The following is a 19,839-nucleotide window of genomic DNA, read 5'->3' on the forward strand; positions in this document are numbered from 1 at the left end:
AACCTGTACAAGTGTTTGTGACTCCACTACCTATATGTAAACAAGGTTTCACTCAATCAGTAAATCCACTCACTGCAGTACACAACCTGTACTTAAGTGTTTGTGACTCCACTACCTATATGTAAACAAGGTTTCACTTAATCAGTAAATCCACTCACTGCAGTACACAACCTGTACAAGTGTTTGTGACTCCACTACATATATGTAAACAAGGTTTTTTAAAAGGAAACTGAACAATACATTAAGTAATTAATCTACTGTTTTTCAATAATATCAAGGTTTACATAAAAACTTACAATTTCCTGCTTGGTCTTCAGCATAAGGATTGATTTCAATTAGTAGAGCGTCTTTCTTGAGGAAGAGATCATACATTTTGAGCAACATTTCCGCAGTCTGGTCTCGTTTGTCTTGTAGACCAACCTTGTCTGCAACCTTCAGTGCCGTGTCTTTAGACAGACCTAAACACACAATGTAACACTAAGGTGAAGTACATTAATTTAAATTCTATGATATATTGAGGATTTTTATTTCTTTTAACTTGCATGTATTCTTACATGTTACCAGAAACCTCTTCAATTCATATTAAAAAGTATATCAAGTAATTAAGAATATATTGCAGAGAGTCTTATTAACCAAGAAAACTTTAAATAATTCCCTAAAAAATCTGTTTGGGTACATAATGCTACTATACAAAACTATTTAAGTGGCCTTCAAAAAGTTTAAACTATGTGCTCAATAAACGTTTATCCCTCCCAGAAATCATGAAACCCTCTCCTGGGCAAACACCTCTAATCAATGGGAAGCCTGCTCCTTAAGTCCAATCACATTCAATTGCCACTAACTATTTTATCATTGCTCTCTGCTTTGTGCTGCTATCATATGAATATTACTTTTGGAACTGCTAATGCAAATATCTATAGACAGTGTAATCTCCATTTATTTAATGAATTTATGCCTAGGTATTCTATCTAGGAGTAATACATGAAATTATTTATCAATATCTTCAATTGCAATGATCTAGTCGTTTATCCGCAATTCCTTTAACTTAGGTTGCTATCTAAGAATTATTACAGAATTAATTAGAACTATTGGTAACTTTCTGCAACTACTTTTTTACTGAAACTATAATATTTTCATGTTGTTTTTGCAATTAAATTTACATGACAAAACAGTCTAATATGTTGATTTATCAGTTGGTTCAACTGTATTCTAATCTGTCTTAAGATCTGATCATGAGTTGCTCAAAAGAGAGATAGTTTACCGTAAACAATTTAAGAACAAAGAAAACCTTGTTAATGGAGATTGTTCAAGTAATGGCCTGTACTTTTGAACGTATTTATAGTACCTAAGATATAAAAAACTACTTTTGTCCAGATAAAACTTTTAGAGGTGTTTCCAACAAAGCCATAGAGTACCACAGATGTTGAAAAGTAAAAAATTAGAATAACTGCAGCAACTGTACTAAATTTATTTATCTCACCTTGTGTTATGTCCACAGGCTCGTACAGGATGGCCTGAGGGTTCTCTGCAGCTACTTCTTCGATGTTCACTCCTCCCTGAGATGAAGCTATCAACACTGGACCCTGTATCACCACCAAGACTATAATTTGTTTGCGAAAACCAACCAAATTTTTAAGGAAGAACAAAACATGCAAATACTGAAAATAATTTTTTGTTAATTCCTTATTTGGTTTGTTTAAGGAAGGATAAATAGCATTCTTCATACAAGTTTATATATATACACATTATATACATATATATACAGTATATATATAAATAATATGAAATATAGTCCAAATTAGACAGAAAAATCCAACCTCTTGTACATCTTACAAAATGTTGCATTTCATAGTGCATTTCAAGTTCATAGTGTTTGCATTTTAGTATGTATGATTTTTTAGTTTTTTATTTCATCTTCAATTAATAGAATAAGAAGGTAAGTGGGGCCATAATATAAAAGTCTATTGGAAATTCTGCAAATTTTATATAATAAAAACTGTGTAACCTTTACTTGGTCATTGCCAACATGAAAAATTGAGGATAAAAATCTTTCCCAAACGAGTTAAATCTGAGAGAAATGGAGATCGGGCTTACTTGGGTAAATACATGAACTCTGAATCTTGAGATCAACTTAACTTAAAAGAAATTAGGCACAAACACAAAAGAGAAATGAATTGAAATGAAAAATGTCTTTATTACAGGGAAAGTTAGGACTATAAAGTCCTCTCTACCACTTAACCTCATAAAAAAAATAAACTAGCATAATATCATGTATAACTAAACATAAATCCATTTATTTAAATTATATATTAAATGAATCTTAGCTTTAAAAAAAGCATCAATAATTAATGTAAATTTATATATATTTGCACTATTATTATAAGACACACTCGCATTCATTCTATTGCATTCCATTGCACCAAGTATCACACTCCAAAGCCGCCAACCGCTATACCCCCTGAGGCCCCAGCATCAAGGCCCTGACCTCCGCCCCGAAGCGAGCACGTATCGATGGCTCTGATGTTTACAGGTAAAGCACTCCACAATCGGCAGGCAGAAACTGTAAACGACTAACTAAAGGTAATTATTCGATAAATTGGGATAGATAATAAGGACGTACCCCTCCTTGTACTTAGTTCACTTATTTCAGACATAAATTGAAAATTGTTTGATAGATAACTGGGACAGTTTGTATTTAAAAGAGCGCACAACAGAGTTCGCTCGAGTGTGATAGTCTCAAAGATCTTGTAATTTTAAGATAGATAATTGTTTGAAGTAGGGTTTTACGTAATCATCATGTCTGAGATTGAAAATGGACCTGATACAAAAGCTCTGAGCACGCTGGAGTCAATTTGAAAGCTCCACAGCCATGTCAGAGAAGGTACCATTAGTACAATGGAGCCACTGTACAATAAATGTCACCAACAATGAGTTGTACCATTAAAAAAACAATGTTTTGAAATTTTAACTGTTTTGCGGTTTCATGTAGCCAATGAAAGTTATCAAACTTTATAATAATTTAAAAAGTATAATATTCTTAGACATATACTTTATGTACTATTTTTCTTCCATGTTGATGATTACAATTTAGTAGAGTTTTATTGGAGAAGTTATGACTTTGGTTGAGCATTAATTTTTAAACTTGAGAAATTGTTCTTCTAGATGACAAAATCCAAAATAGTAAAGATCAAATTAGACCACAAATTAAACTCAAATTGTCACAGATATGATTGATTCAATATGCTTTACAAAGACACTCAGTAACCCAGTGGTTACTTACAGCGAAAGCACGTTCCATCATGAAGGCAAAGTAAAACTCTCTGCGAGGAAACTTCCTCTCCGTGACCATGACAGCATTACAGATGCGCCCCTTCTCCCCTGTCTGTTTGGTGATGAGGAAATCCCCGAGCATCTGGCCTGCCAGATCCTCTGCCTCCTCCGGCCTGTTATCATCCAACATTATCACTTTATTTCTTCCTTTACTGTTACATTTGCAAAGTATTACAACAAATCAATCATATATATATATATAATATATATATATATATATATACATTAATCAAGTTCGTATAAATGGCAATAGCCTTATTTTATTTTTATCAATAAACATTGAATCGCAAAAAGTACTTGCTCCGCCGGGACTCGAACCCGGATCTCTCACTTGCCGGGTGAATGTGCTACCATTACACCACAGAGCCCTCACTTTTTACGATTCAATTATTTTGTATTTGGCCGTATCTGTCACATATGCGTTTAAATAACTAAACTTAACATATGATCGGAAGACCAAATACCTGTCAAACGTCTATTGTTTACATTAATCAAGTTCGTATAAATGGCAATAGCCTTATTTTATTTTTATCAATAAACATTGAATCGCAAAAAGTACTTGCTCCGCCGGGACTCGAACCCGGATCTCTCACTTGCCGGGTGAATGTGCTACCATTACACCACAGAGCCCTCACTTTTTACGATTCAATTATTTTGTATTTGGCCGTATCTGTCACATATGCGTTTAAATAACTAAACTTAACATATGATCGGAAGACCAAATACCTGTCAAACGACTTTTGTTTACATTAATCAAGTTCGTATAAATGGCAATAGCCTTATTTTATTTTTATCAATAAACATTGAATCGCAAAAAAGTACTTGCTCCGCCGGGACTCGAACCCGGATCTCTCACTTGCCGGGTGAATGTGCTACCATTACACCACAGAGCCCTCACTTTTTACGATTCAATTATTTTGTATTTGGCCGTATCTGTCACATATGCGTTTAAATAACTAAACTTAACATATGATCGGAAGACCAAATACCTGTCAAACAAACGACTTTTGTTTACATTAATCAAGTTCGTATAAATGGCAATAGCCTTATTTATATATATTGTAAACTTACATTATATATAATGTAAACAAAAGTCGTTTGACAGGTATTTGGTCTTCCGATCATATGTTAAGTTTAGTTATTTAAACGCATATGTGACAGATACGGCCAAATACAAAATAATTGAATCGTAATAAGTGAGGGCTCTGTGGTGTAATGGTAGCACATTCACCCGGCAAGTGAGAGATCCGGGTTCGAGTCCCGGCGGAGCAAGTACTTTTTGCGATTCAATGTTTATTGATAAAAATAAAATAAGGCTATTGCCATTTATACGAACTTGATTAATGTAAACAAAAGTCGTTTGACAGGTATTTGGTCTTCCGATCATATGTTAAGTTTAGTTATTTAAACGCATATGTGACAGATACGGCCAAATACAAAATAATTGAATCGTAATAAGTGAGGGCTCTGTGGTGTAATGGTAGCACATTCACCCGGCAAGTGAGAGATCCTGGGTTCGAGTCCCGGCGGAGCAAGTACTTTTTGCGATTCAATGTTTATTGATAAAAATAAAATAAGGCTATTGCCATTTATACGAACTTGATTAATGTAAACAAAAGTCGTTTGACAGGTATTTGGTCTTCCGATCATATGTTAAGTTTAGTTATTTAAACGCATATGTGACAGATACGGCCAAATACAAAATAATTGAATCGTAAAAAGTGAGGGCTCTGTGGTGTAATGGTAGCACATTCACCCGGCAAGTGAGAGATCCGGGTTCGAGTCCCGGCGGAGCAAGTACTTTTTGCGATTCAATGTTTATTGATAAATATATATATATATATAAATTATTATTATTATAGGATGTGAAACTGTCACAATAGGAGGTTATCTACATCATTAAAGACTAACCCTGGCAGTAAAATATTGGTTGACACATTTTAATCTTCCTGTAGAGGTTCAATAACTATGGCATAAAACACAATGTAATGAGCCAGTGATCTAATTATCACATGTACTTTTATGTATTTATCATATAAAAGTAGCCACAGTTTATAATTATTATAAACTATAATTACTCACACTACAAAATAATTAAATTAAGTTTAAAACGCTTGATTTCATTTTTCTTGATATAAATGTCAACAGTAGAAGGGTGCCCAGAGTAATCAATAAAAAAACTATCTAACACAACATTTCTTAAGTATATTTAGCTATAAAAATACTTATATTTTTTAAATGTTAATTAAGGTTTGTCCTGTGTAAATGTTAAATTTACATAGATACATGTGAAATTTGGACAAAAGTTACAGGTTACTATAGTTTTAAATGCATATAAAAAACAAAGAGTTATGTAGAATAGTAACTAAGAACTATTTATTGTATAAAATAAATATTGTGTAAATTTAAATAAGAAAAATGATAATGTAGTTATGTAAAAAACCGTATGTTGAAAAGCGTTGTTTGACTAAAAGATTGCATGAAATATGGTAAATTCAGTGAGTAATTACAAATAGCATTATAAATTATACCATGATTCCTGTAATATGCACATTTTTTATGTAAAATAACTCATTTAAAGTTTTAACAGGTGTAAAACTTGAAATGCTCTCCTTTGTTTTGTGTACAATTAACATTCACTAAAAATTATTTTATGTTTTACTTATTGTATTTAAAATTCTGTCATTTTATATTTATGAGCAGACATTTCAAATATAGCAACCATTAGTAAAATCAGTCATTTTAAAGAATAACTCATAGAAAGGAACACTCAACTGTAATATTGTAAATAAGAAGATACTGAACATTTTATTGTTGCAAATCAGAATTAATTACAATCAATAATGAAGCTTGTATAATTAAATACACATATATGAAATTTCTTCATAATGATAACTTAGGCACAAGAATTATTATTTTTACAAATTTCGTAGAAAGACCAAAGTTCTTAAGACGTTCTATCCTCATAAATGAAGATTGGAATCTCATCTTACTATGTTTTTTACATAAAATCAAGAATTAAATTGTCTGTCTTTTATTTTCATTAGTTAAACAATGAATACCACCTCACATAACTTAATTGCAAATAATATTTGACCACTTCCACCTGATTAACTAAATTACAGCTAATCAGTAAGCTTATACTGACGTGTAACACATCCGAACTCCGCCCTTGAGTCCACCCTTGAAGTGGCCCTTGCCTCGACCTCCAGCCAGCACTTGGGCCTTCAGTACGATGTCCTTGATGTTAAGTTTCTTGGCAATGTCAGCAGCCTCTTTTTTGGTCTTAGCCACACCAAACTGAGGCACCGGGATCCCTGCCTCCTTCAGTAGAGTGTAGCTGATATGCTCGTGTACGTTCAGGTTTCTGTGGGGTTGCTGGTTCCATGGTAGGGCAGGGGTGTTGGCCACCAACAGCTGAAAAGACCTTTCATATTACACCAAACCTCATGCCACACAGAAGTCTCTGTATTTGTTTGTATAACTAAAGAGAAGCGTCAATATGAACTACTACTGGCAGCTGCTACCTTGTGCTTCTCTAGTTTTTATTTATGAGCTGTTTTTATTTATAAAGTGGGATGTTATGTTATTATTATTACTGGGCATAATACTCTAAAATCCAACAACTGTACCACTTGTAATTAGAGACCCTGTTATGTGTAGACATTAATAATTCAACAAGGAGTTTATAACATTTATTAACATTTCTAGTTTCGACCACTGAGTATAACAGTGGCCTACAGTGTTGGTGATGTTATAATAATAGTTTGCTATTTTAAGCTGTAAAAGTAAACTTATTAAGGATACTTTCATACTTTCTCATTTCAAAAACAAAATGTAACCTATTCAACTTTTTATATTACACCATGTGTGTAGACAAGTGTTTACCCAGTAACTCACCTTTTTCTACAATAATTAAAACAAAGACAGTGTTTAACAACTCTTTAGAAACTGTTAAAATTAAAAACATAAATTTATTCCAGTATCATAATACATTTTTGTGTAAAACTATTTGGTCTTATCTTTGTGCAGATTTCTTTGCAAGTGACACAGGGCACTTGATTCCCAAAAAATGTAGTCTCTAATCATCCCTAAAGTCCAGCCATCAAATAACTAGACTTTAGAATCTCGCCACCAGTCTTTACCGATTGTTTTAGGTGTGAATATTCTACTTGACATTACTATCTTTCACATTTATATAAATTATAACAGAGCTAAAAAAGTTACCATTATTTTATATTAAACATTGTTCATGCATAACAAATCTCTCTATTTAACATTCCATTGTTAAAATCATTTAAAAAATAATTCAAAATTTTGCTGCAACTTATTTTATTGAACACTTATTTTACAAGCATAAAACTGCAATTCTTGTTTGTACCTTCCAAATATTACGAAGTAAATCAACAATTAAAAATATTGTACCAAAAGAACAGTAGAACAATTACTGTTAAATAATTTCTTAACATATAAAAAATTTGAATAATTTTAAATATTTCCAGACCCTGTGTTTATTTCAATATAGAATCGAGTAAAAGGATTTGATATTGTTTAAGTTACACAGTGATTGTAGCAAACAAACATTTGGATTGTGACTAACTCAAATCAAACAATTTAACAGATGGTTAAAATATTTTCCATAGTGGAAAAATACCTAAATTAAAAAAGATAATTTATCAAACTCTACAGTCATTTCTTTCATTTATAATTTTTCTCAATGAAAGAGTCCTCACTACTTCTACTAACCAAGTGTTCATTCTAAAACAGTGCTCAGACTACTAAAACACATGAATTCTATTTATACTTCAGATTTTTATTTTAACTGTACATGTTAATAAAGAGAAACAAAACATTAATTTAAGAGACATACTATTATTTTGTCTTAAATGTTCACCTTAAGGTAATTAAGGAACTGAAGATTACATCAAGGAGGTAATAGATAGAGGGATTTTCTCATTCATAGCAATCTGTTACACTCTATCACTAATTCTTAAAAGACTAAGCAGAAAGAGAAATTATTTATAAACCTATCTTTACAACTTTAAACTCTCAGAAGGATCTATAATCAAGGGTTTAGGTTATTTCAAATATAACTAGCAATTACCCATGGCTTTGCACGATTTTCCTATTGAATTAACGGGTACGCCATATTCATATTCTTTATACTGGCTAAATTCTCGAGAAAATAATCTATTGTCACTGGAAGATATTCCAATCTCTCAATCAATTTCAAAATAACTAAAATCTAAGTTATAAGGCAATTAATATATATATATATATATATATATATATATATATATATATATATATATATATATATATATGTATATATATATATATATATATATATATTTTTTATGTAGAGGTTAATGTACACTGATGATGGTTGAAAACCGAAACACGTGTATGTCAATAAAAGGGTTTTAGTTACTTTTCATTACATTAATATATATATATATATATATATATATAAACTGCTGGAATAAACATTATTCATTCACTGTCATGAGAAAAAAATAATCTGAAAGAATATATTTAACTTGTTTGTAAATTAATGACTTCTATATGACTATAGCAATTCTAGTAGGGGAGATCGAGGCAATACCGTACATTGAGGTAATACCGTACACAAGGTTTGTGACTTCTAAAAGGCGACTACAGCGCTGGAACTAGTGCTGCTACCTCGCGGCAACAATACGAAACATATCTGGAGGGAAACCGCCGGCAAGCTGCACCGCGTTTATTTTACAAAGTTTTTATAGTTTCTTCAGTTTTCTTCTTATTTTGAATTCTTGCTTCATCAGAGGTAAGTAAAACTCTGCTCCAGTTATAGTCTTTAAAATATTGGTATTATAATCTTTACATATAAGATCATAAATTAGTACAACTACGACCTTCCTAGTCGGTGTATTTTTTAGATTATGAATTTTAATGCTACGCAAGACAGATCGGGGCAATGCCATACAAAGTGTACGGTATTGCCCCAACAAGTGTATGGGATTACCCATAATGCAATGTTATGATAAAAATTGTTCTTAAAACATTTATCTTAATATCTAATTCTAAATTCTTTAATACTTAAATGTCTATAAAAAATACTTTTTCAACAGAAGGTGAAAAACCGTCCACGGCTGACGCAGAAAGCAAGCTGGACTAATGAGATGATGAAAGCTGCTATCAAGGCTGTGAAAGAAGATGGCAAGAAACTTCGAGAGACTGCTCGAATTTACAACATTCCCGTGATGACACTCCGTGATCGACTACAAACAAATAATTCGAGTGAGGCACAGTTAGGACGAAAACCCACGTTCACCAATGAACAAGAAAACGATATAGCACAGCAGGGATTAACTTTAGCTAAAGTATTCTATGGGCTGACTCCAACTGAGCTTCGTAGACTAGTGTTTGAATATGCAGAAGTGAACAAAATAAAACACAACTTTAATATCTCATGTAAAATGGCTGGGTGGGACTGGTTGCAAGGGTTTCTCAAAAGAAATCCAACTGTTAGCGTTCCAAATTGTTCAAACCAAAACATGAGGTGACAAAGGCAAAGAAAAAGTTATGTCACAGAAACATTTCGTTCAGCTCATCAGAGGACGAAGATAAATGCAAGGAAATAATTCTGTGCGATGACAATGAAATGGATGACGTAGACCTTCTCAGCTTTGGAGATTCTGGGACCATATCAGGAAAGGAATTGCCTACTGAAGCTGGTTGCTGTCTTCTTTGTGGGGAGATTGGGAGGGACAGTGAACTTTGGTTCAGGTGTGGTTTTTGTGCAGGTTGGGTTCATGCAGAATGCAGTGCTGCCGATTCGGTCGAGAACTTTGTATGTGACTATTGCAAAAATGTATCATAGCTTTTTGTAATATTTTCTTAAAACTTAGATTTATTGTTTTCATATATTTTGACAACAAAATATGGGCTAACTTAGCTAATTTGTAATTTGTTTGAAGATTGTAATTTATACGTAACACTAAATACATTTTAATTGTGTTGTATTACAGTTTTTTTCATAGCTGTTATAGTGTACATTATTACCCCAAAACAAGTACGGAATTGCCCCAAACCTTGGGGAAATTCCGTACAATGCAATGTTCTAGTAATTTTTATCTTAACTATGTTCTACTTGTAGAAAAAATTTTTAAAAAATCTATTTTGTAAATAACCTTTTAATAATCATTGTATACAAATTTCAGGTAAAAATATTGAAAAATACAAAAGATAGATACCCTCTTTTCTTAAGTGTACGGTATTGCCTCGATCTCCCCTAATGTTGAGGCACTGAATAGTTGTTTAGTAACTAATGACAAGCTCCATTAATCGGTATTTTATAAAAAGTTTGATTTCCACCTGTTCCTGGAGTTCTCTTATTACATTGAACTTTGACAAACATGGGCATATAAACTATCTAAAAAGATTCTTTAAAAGTAATAAATTGCTTACTGCAGTTTAAAACATTCAAAAATAAAATTACAATAGTCGTATTTAGTAAAGGCTGTAGTTATCATATTGCGTAGTTAAATTTTCAAACAAGATAAAGTGTTATCAAAAAGTTTAACAGTGGGTCACGGCAGTTTATTGAGAGCATGAAAAAAGCCTTGAGAAAGGCTCAGCAGATAATATTAGGAGAATCACATGTACAATTGGCCAGCAGCCAGTGCTAATGGCAAGGTTCAAACTACTGTAGTGGCTAGCAAACAAAGCCTACTGCTTTACAAGAATATTCTTTTTAACACAGTAAATTCTCTCACTACTTTATAGTTTTCATTTACCATTGAATCTGCAGAATGTAATTCACAAAGTAGTTACAACTAAAAGTATTATGATAGTAAACATTCCATTCTTAAATCAACTGTTAAAAATAGAAATATTCATATTAAAAGATCAGTAAATTTCAAGAGCCTTAATTTTAGAGATATACAAACATAAAATTATATAGTAAGCTCATTTTAAAAAGCTGTTTAGGCAAGCTTATTGATTATCTGTTAGTAGTAAATACTTAGATATGTGTGGTTCCTCAACAGTTTGACAATCAGGTAGCCAAAAGAAAGGCTGCTAGTTCTGATGCAAAAGGAGGTCTTTTAGAACATTTAAAACACATGAAATATACATAAACATTTTTGCAAATGTGTAGCATTTTAAGTAATAAAATCATGTGTCAAACAAATACAAGAACATTTTTGGATTTAGAGAAAAATTATCTTTTAGTAATGTTCTAAAAACATGACAATCAAGCTTAGTAGAATTCTATGAGTGTTCAAATAATAATAAAATAATAGTACAGTACACAAATAATACTAAAATTTCTAACACATTTTTACAATTCTATTGGCAGCAAAAACATCACTCAATCTCCTGTTTTTCATACAAGTATTAAGTTAACATTCCCGAAACATTTTTTTATAAATAATTATGCCAATTAGGGAACTGTATCTCAAACCTTTTATTCAAATTAAGGATTTAATACTTTACAATCCTCTCCCATAACTAAAGATACCAATAATTTAGCCCACATGTTTTAATACAAAAAAGTATAATACTATTATTATTGTAAGATGTTGATTCAAACAACAAACCTAACTCAATACAATTTCATGTGATGAAAACTAACACAAGCGTGTGAATTGTTTGTCTGTGCAATTAACACTCTCCACAACATGGGAGCCATAGAAGTTTCCTCCTTGTTTAATTCACTGCACTTAACAATAAAAATATCTCTGAATGTCGATATTAATTACTACAGATACTGATGGTAAATGTTGTCTTTGCTTAACTTATTACCCATTAATACATGTACTATAAATAATACAACATATATAAAATAAAAACTCTGGATCACTACCAACGTTAACATATCTATTTGGAAGAGTCATTGCATTTTTTAAATACTTTAACAATTGTTTAAAAATCTAACAGCTTAAAGTATTTAATTGTTAACAAAACCACAGGGAACAAAATGGTTCAATAACTTCTTCATGAATGAGTTGGCTTAACTGTAAATGCCACAGGACAACAAGTAGCAACCTTTCCTGTAAAAATCTGGGACCTGGTAGCCTTTGTAACTAAGCAAGGGATAGTCCTTGGCTATTACTCCAGTGCTCACACCAAAGCTTGGGACAATGGGGATACCAGCAGGAAAATTTCTTACACCCCTTCTATACAAACAAGGGCTCACTGGAAAGTATCCGATATTTTGATACTACTGAGAAATTAAGCTTATCAGTTGCAATCAAACTTTGGTCTCCTTCAAAGTGCTCTCCATTGGATAATACAATAACTTTTTTAAACAATTCTACCACTTCGAGAAACAAGTAGCAAATTCTGTCTTTAGGACAACTTAGCTCTGCAGTAGCACTCAGTTTGACCTTATTAACTAATTGAAATCTGGTTCCTCTTAGTGGAGATTTCAATTTTGGGTACAATTAGAAATCATATGATGCCATACCAGGACTTTACAGAGGATGTGGCCACTTAGCTGATGTGGGACTTGGCCAAAAACTGTTGAATCATGTAAGAGGAATGTGTCTGTGCATTATCATAGTGTTCAATTTTGAGACAAATTTTGTATACACTTGTTTCAAACCCTAATTCTAGAACAGAATTTCGGCAATGATTGTTTCTGGTAAACCCAATACATAACTTGCACACCATTAAGTGATGATATCCACTTAATTGTTATCCGCACAAATTCGATCTTTTCTGGGCTTCGCTTGATAAAGGCCGATCAGAACGTGGATCACTTCCAACTAAATCGTGGTCAATTTTAAAACGGTTGAACCATAAATTCATGGAAGTTGGGGACATGGCTTCCCCCTAAATGACTTGCTGGATCATTTGAGTTGTCTCCACACGTTTTTCCTGAGTTTAAAACAAAACTTGAGAAATACATACACTGAACACTCTCTGACAGCTGACTTATTAAAATAGGTACAAACACCAGTACACTGCTTATAGCCAATGTTCATTCATAAAATATTCAAATAGGCATTGTGACTATTAATAACACAAGAGGAATGAGGAAGGAAAATGTACAACTCCAAACCATCTCTTTAAGATGAATACCATAAAGAGCATATACTGGATTTATACCGAGAGTTACTTATAGTTTAAGTTGAATTGCAACACACAAAACCAAGAACATAAAAGACCAAAATTATGCATTCTTTTATCTGAGGGATGCTGAGGTCTCTTCATTTAAAGCCAGCCGCCTCCTGAGAATTAAGGCAAGCTGGTGGACATGAGAAATAACACTTTTATCTATAAAAACATTTATAAAAATTTTTCGAGAGAAAAAGACAAAGATAGGGGGATCAATATCCAAAATGCAGACTTATGTTACAATAAAAGAAGTAGCCTAAAGAAAGTTTTCTTATATACTTTTGTTCAATAAAAACTCAAAACAGTGACACAGTGGCTATTGCAACAGAGGCTACTGGCTGGTCATAGTCATGTTCACAAAAATGGTGGTGAGACGGTCCGGGAACTTCCTCATATCAATAGAAAATAACAGCACACTATCTATGTCAAATACTGAACCATTCTCGCTATCATACTAGAAAAGAAAGCATTTCTACAAGAAGATTAATATAATTAGAAAAAAAACTGCAGTGCTCACCAATCAACGACCTGAAGACGAGTACTGAAAGATAAATTGAAATGCAGGCAGCAATAGATCTGTTGTCTGTTTATGATGTGTCACACAAGATGAGGAAAAGCTAAAGGCTGCACAAAAGTGGCTAACAAACAGCTGACTAAAAATATTGGTTTTAATTCTTGATATAGATATTACCAAACATTGATATTATAATGGTGAAAACAAATAAAATGAAACAAGAAATGTACAAATACAATAATAAAATTCAAATTTTGAGTTTAGCTCCATTTCACCTTCCACTTACTACAGTGTTGGTAACTGATGTTGTCACAGACCCGACTTTTAGGATCTGATGAGTCCACATCCGTTCATGTTCATAATTTTCCTTGGCCATTTTGATCCACTTATTAGTATTTAACCACTTATTACAACTTGTTCAAGTTTTTGATCTGGTAAAAATAAAGCAATCGTATCTGAAGGTGACCTAATTCTGTGAGCATGTCCTCCATACCCCGGAAGTTATAACTACAATATGTACTACAGCTTGACCTTGAGGTGGTCATCTTAGTTTAGATAGGTCTTTATTCCATTCAGTATTGGAATCCTTACCTAGATATCTTTCCCCCTCCCTCCGCCCCACTGTAAGCTGGGTCATTCCATATCAAATCAACAAAGGCTATAAACATGACCACCTCAGAATTGTATGAAATTTGGTGTGAAAGTATAGATTAAGAAAATTGTCAATTTTCCCCAAAATAATTCAAATGGTTTCAAAGATACAGCTATGAAAGATCATGTGGGTACTCGTCAAAGTTATCTTCAACTCCAGTACTGTAGTTACATATCTGTGATAACCTAATTTAAACCTACTTATATCACGTAATAACAAATAGCAGATAGGTCTGCCTACTACTCGCTGACATCGCTTCCTATTGGGAGGCAGAAAATAAGAACTGACCGTCATAATGACATGAAATTTCCAGAGTAAGTAAAATAAAGTCTGATATGTCTAATAATGTAGTTTTTTGGTCACCAGTAAAATATTCTTCCACAAATAGTAACCTCAGGATAATACCAAAGTGTGTTATAATTTTTGTTACGAACGATTATTATTATATAGGAGTTGGATAATATACCAAATCGTTTGATAATTACAAATAATACCAAAGTGTGTTATAATTTTTGTTACGTACGATTATTATTATATAGGAGTTGGATAATATACCAAATCGTTTGATAATTACAGTCGAATAAAGTGTGTAGGCCGCTTTTTAACATTTCCATATTCAATTTAGTATTTATTGTGTATTAAGTTAATTATATTTTCATAATAAAATGGTAGTTAAAGCTGCCTCACATTGCACATCCATCTATACACTAGACAGATGGGTTGGACGCTCTATAAACATTGCTCGCCTGCTTATTAAATGGGACACCGCACGTTCAGTGGATGAATGTTTTGGAATTAATTGTTTGCTAAGCACTTCAACAGACGCCGATAGTTCCTCGCCAGCTAGTGTCTTTATTGGTCGCTGTACCTTGTTATCCGTGTTATTTGAACCTCAAAAATCATTTTTTTTTTATAATTCCTCATTTTTAAGCTTTTCTTGGTATAAAGTAACCTTTTTGTTATTGGTAACAATGTTTTGAAACATTTTTTTTAATATTTTCAATGTTTAATTTCATTGTACAAAAAAAGGTGAAAAAGATATAAGAAATAACATCCATAAAATATGTAAGAACAGATTTTTCTTTTCTTTTTTGTAGAAAAAAATATAATTTTGAGAATGATAATGTATAAAATTATGTTTTTGGCAATATTAACTAAAAAATATGTTTGGTATTTTACTCATTCTTAATAGTTTACAAAGCCTACCACAAACATGCAGCTAGCTGTTCTCTGCACGTAATCGATTTACTGTAATTTGTGACTTCCCTCTTTATATCATTCTCTATAAATATCAAAACCTTAATCTAAAATACCCTATGAACTTCTCTTCGTCCTCCTCTAAATCAGCTATCAAATGGTGGAAATCACAAAACATTTTTCTTTATTTATTAATGAGGTGCATCCAATGTTTTTGTTTACTAATTGAATACAGTTAGGGCTGTATATCCTTCATCACTGCTGGAACTTTACTGTATCCATTGTACACTTCTCCAAAAATCAACACTAACTTAAATGGCATTATTTCAATGTTTCTCTGACAGAGGTCACAACTAAACTGAAATACAAGACATAAACAAATTCGTCCATCCACTGGATGGATGTTTGTTGTGTGAGGTAGTACCCCATGAATGTCCAAGGCAAAAAATTTCTCCAGTGGATGGATGGACGTTTGATGTTAGGCGGCCTTTAATTACATTTGACTTCCAACCATTTATATATTTACCTTTAGTAAACAATTAATTATAAACAAATTATAATATTAACAGTAGCCTATGTTTCAATGTTACCTACGAGTAAGATTATAGTATCGATAGGTCTATTTATTTTATTACCGTTTCTTTTGACACTGGTATATTAAATACCGTAGATTATGATTATCCTGCTGGCCTCTTATAGATGTGCAGCCACGCTAAATATATAACCTTATCTCAATACTTATAAGGGTAGGGTACGATAAGCGGACCCGGTTTTTTATATCGAAGAATGTAATCATTGATACCTAATATTCGCATCTAAAATTCTAGACTATTAATCGATATAAAAGTATCTATAGTCCTCTATAACAAACATATGTTTTAAATTAAAATATGAATTTAATATTTACAGTGATGAAACATATTATTATAACCAAAATTTGGAAAACTGAAGACGACCATATTTGCTCCTCTCACAGTTACAGTTGTTTCTCTCCCACAAATTTCACATAATGGGTTTTTCTGTCCAACATGTTGAAGCCACGTAAAACGTGGCTTATCATCAAAGCAATGTCGTGTAGTTTTCTAAAGTTGACGGCTATTTTAAATAATCAAATGTTACTTATGTAAAATTGAAATATTACCTTACGTTTATTATTTGAAAGTGTTTACAGCTGTTCATATAGATTATTTAAGTTAATTGTTCAAAATAATTAATCAGTATCTATTGATTATATCAAATATTATGATTAAGTAATATTGTTTGCTAATTCCGATATAAAAAACCGGGTCCGCTTATCGTACCCTACCCACTTATAATACTGACAAAATACCATACACCAAACATAGGTTTTATAAAAAAACAATGTACTCTTCTTAAGTAGTTCCACAAATTTTTACAGTTCTTTAATCACTATCCCCAAAACCATGGGCCATATGGAACAGTTTTGTTCATGAGAAGTAGGATAAAGTAAAGGTTAGCAATTCTGATAGTGTCAGATAAGTTATATCTTTGTTAAAATTCAGATGAAAACAACTTAATAAAGTATAAGAAGTTAAAGCTATGAAAATAAAAGTGAAATTTCTTATTTACTTTCAATGCTTTATTTTTGCTAGAATTATATTTTATCGCAACACTGCGTATTTTACTCTAATAACATAACCTACAAAAATAATGAATTTGTTCTTGAGAGCAGCTGACGGGCCTACCAAGTAATTTTGGTCAAGGAGAGGTTATTAATAGACAAACAATACATCGTTCAGAAAATAGCAAAAGCTATTTAATTTTCCAATATGCAATTATAGATTTTAATTCGTAAGATAGTGCAAATTTTGTACAGTCAACTCACCTTTATACAATTTTTCCTGGAAATTGACTCGACCAAAGTCACACCCCTGCTTAACATTGTAGCCATTTTACAAGACCACTTACTACGAAGGACAGAGAGTAACTAAACTTCATCACTCAATTTCCTGATTTCAATGTAATGTGTATTGGAGAAAATTTCATTTCATTTTATCTTATTTTTAGTGCGTTAAAATATGCATATATGATTTTATTAATCTCTATTTTATTTATTTTGTTACTATTTTGAACATAGTCTGTTTATCAGAGGTTAGACCAAAAATTGTTTCCAAATTTTTAGCAAAGAGTAAAACATGTTTGTATTTGTTTTTATTGTATACATTGTAGGGTATTATTTTGTACTATCTTACTATAAGACTATTTCATACGTAATATCGTTTTAAACGACTTTACCAATAATATGTTATAAGATTCTCTTGTTAATTAAGTAAAACTCGTTTAACTTGAGCGGATCAGTGGTTTCAACCTACAGGGCGCGGCTCCCTGAGTAGGCGTAGAAGATTTTCAATGGAGACGTCAGTGTTATAAAAGTAGGAAAGTATTAGGGACACGGCTTGCAAGTGATTCTCGTAATGCTTAAGTTTCAGTTTGTGTATTGATTGATTCTTGATATCTGCATGGTTTGTTAGTAGTGTACAACTGAAGGCCGTACTCAACTTTGGCGATCCTCAGAAAAGATATTTAGTCCGATCAATTTATAGACATTGACCCTTGCAAAAATTCCCAGAAAGCTGAAAATTTGTATAGATGTTAGGGACACCATTGTTATAAAATTGTGAAAATTCCCCATCGATCCCATGTCTGCAAAATTTTATATTCAAGGTCAAATTTCACAAAAATAGGTGTTTTGAATTTTTCAGCTAAACGGTTAGTTTTATGAAAAAATATTTCAAACAAAAATTGTAGATCATGCAATTATTTACAGAAATGCTCCTAATGCTTTTTTCATAACACTAACCATTTTTGAGAAAAAACCATTACAAAATTTTCTTAAGCTGTATTGTCTATAATATGGACACGTTTCCACGCCACCCACCTATGAGGTAGTGTACCTAGCGCGATTTTTTTAATGTGGTTTCCCCGGTAGGCATATTCCACAGTCTATTCCAGTAAAATTTAATGAATTTTTGGTGATTCTTCTTCTTTTCAGTCGTTGCACTCATGTTAGTGTGGTCGTTGTCGATCAGGTACAGCTCGAATGACAAGTCCCGTTATACTTGGTTGTAAACATATTTTATTCATCATTATTGTCACTAATTATTTCCTCTTCTTCCCCTCCATCTTGTTCTCTATCTCTATTTTCTTCTTCTTCCTCATCTTCTTGAGTAGGCGTAAATTGTACTAACAGCGATACATCAGTTGTTTCGTCGTTCATGTAGAAACCTTCTTCTGTTGGAGATTCAACATTTGAACACGATTGGCCTTGACAAGTGGTACACGCTAGTGAACAAAATAATTCTACTTTTTTGCAGCCGCATCTTAAGTTACAACCCTTTTTGCAGTTGCAATAAAACAGAATTAAGAAGGTTTTCTGGTGCAGGTTAAAGAAGTGTGTGGGTTGGTTCCAATGCATTATTGACATCTTTCTAACCCCATTGTTCTGGGTCTAGTTGATTACCAAGCCACACCTGAACCTAGTAATATACAGGATAAAACTGTTGGTGAGCGGAAACTGCGATTGGAGGAAGGCAAGCTAATTGCACACGTTTTCTATTACGTGTTTGTTTTGCAAAAGATAAGTAACGTAATTTGTCTATCAAAGTAATTTTTGGAGCTCCATATACAGACAGAAGAAAGCCAATTTCTGGTGAAGAGTTGATATCTTGGAAAGCTTGTGCACAAGTAATAAAAAAATTGTTGTTTTACCCCTTCGAAACATTGCCGATGTTTTATCACAGCCAGTCATAGCATGTAAAAACTGTATATGATTGAACCGATTGATTATCTTCCCGAATAATTGCTGCCGCAGTTGATAGGGCCTTCATTGATCTTCTTTGCCTTTAGGTTTTTTCAATCTAAGCTTGATTGATAAATCATGATAATATTGGGAATGCCGATGGCCGAACGGTCTAAATCGTTGGACTTTGGGTCTGAGTTAGAGATAGCGCAGGTTCAAATCCTGTCTGTGACCGTTGCACTTTTTATCAGTACTATCATCCTCGTACTGTATCGACTCTCC

General features: G+C 32.5%; 1 protein-coding gene across 1 annotated transcript in view; it reads right to left on the reverse strand.

The window, feature by feature from the left end:
- LOC124359613 (succinate--CoA ligase [ADP-forming] subunit beta, mitochondrial) overlaps positions 1 to 17,791 on the reverse strand; it is a 37,284-nt gene extending 19,493 nt beyond the window's left edge. The window contains exons 1-5 of the mRNA XM_046812498.1: positions 17,644 to 17,791; positions 6,479 to 6,747; positions 3,281 to 3,443; positions 1,481 to 1,583; positions 297 to 458 (exon numbers count right to left, since the gene is read on the reverse strand). Coding sequence (XP_046668454.1) covers positions 297 to 458; positions 1,481 to 1,583; positions 3,281 to 3,443; positions 6,479 to 6,747; positions 17,644 to 17,709 — 763 coding nt within the window. The 5' untranslated portion in view covers positions 17,710 to 17,791. The remainder of the gene's footprint in view (positions 1 to 296; positions 459 to 1,480; positions 1,584 to 3,280; positions 3,444 to 6,478; positions 6,748 to 17,643) is intronic.
- Positions 17,792 to 19,839: the final 2,048 nt, after the last annotated feature.

This window comes from Homalodisca vitripennis, chromosome 4 (genome assembly GCF_021130785.1).
Source record: "Homalodisca vitripennis isolate AUS2020 chromosome 4, UT_GWSS_2.1, whole genome shotgun sequence".
Classification (NCBI taxonomy): domain Eukaryota; kingdom Metazoa; phylum Arthropoda; class Insecta; order Hemiptera; family Cicadellidae; genus Homalodisca; species Homalodisca vitripennis.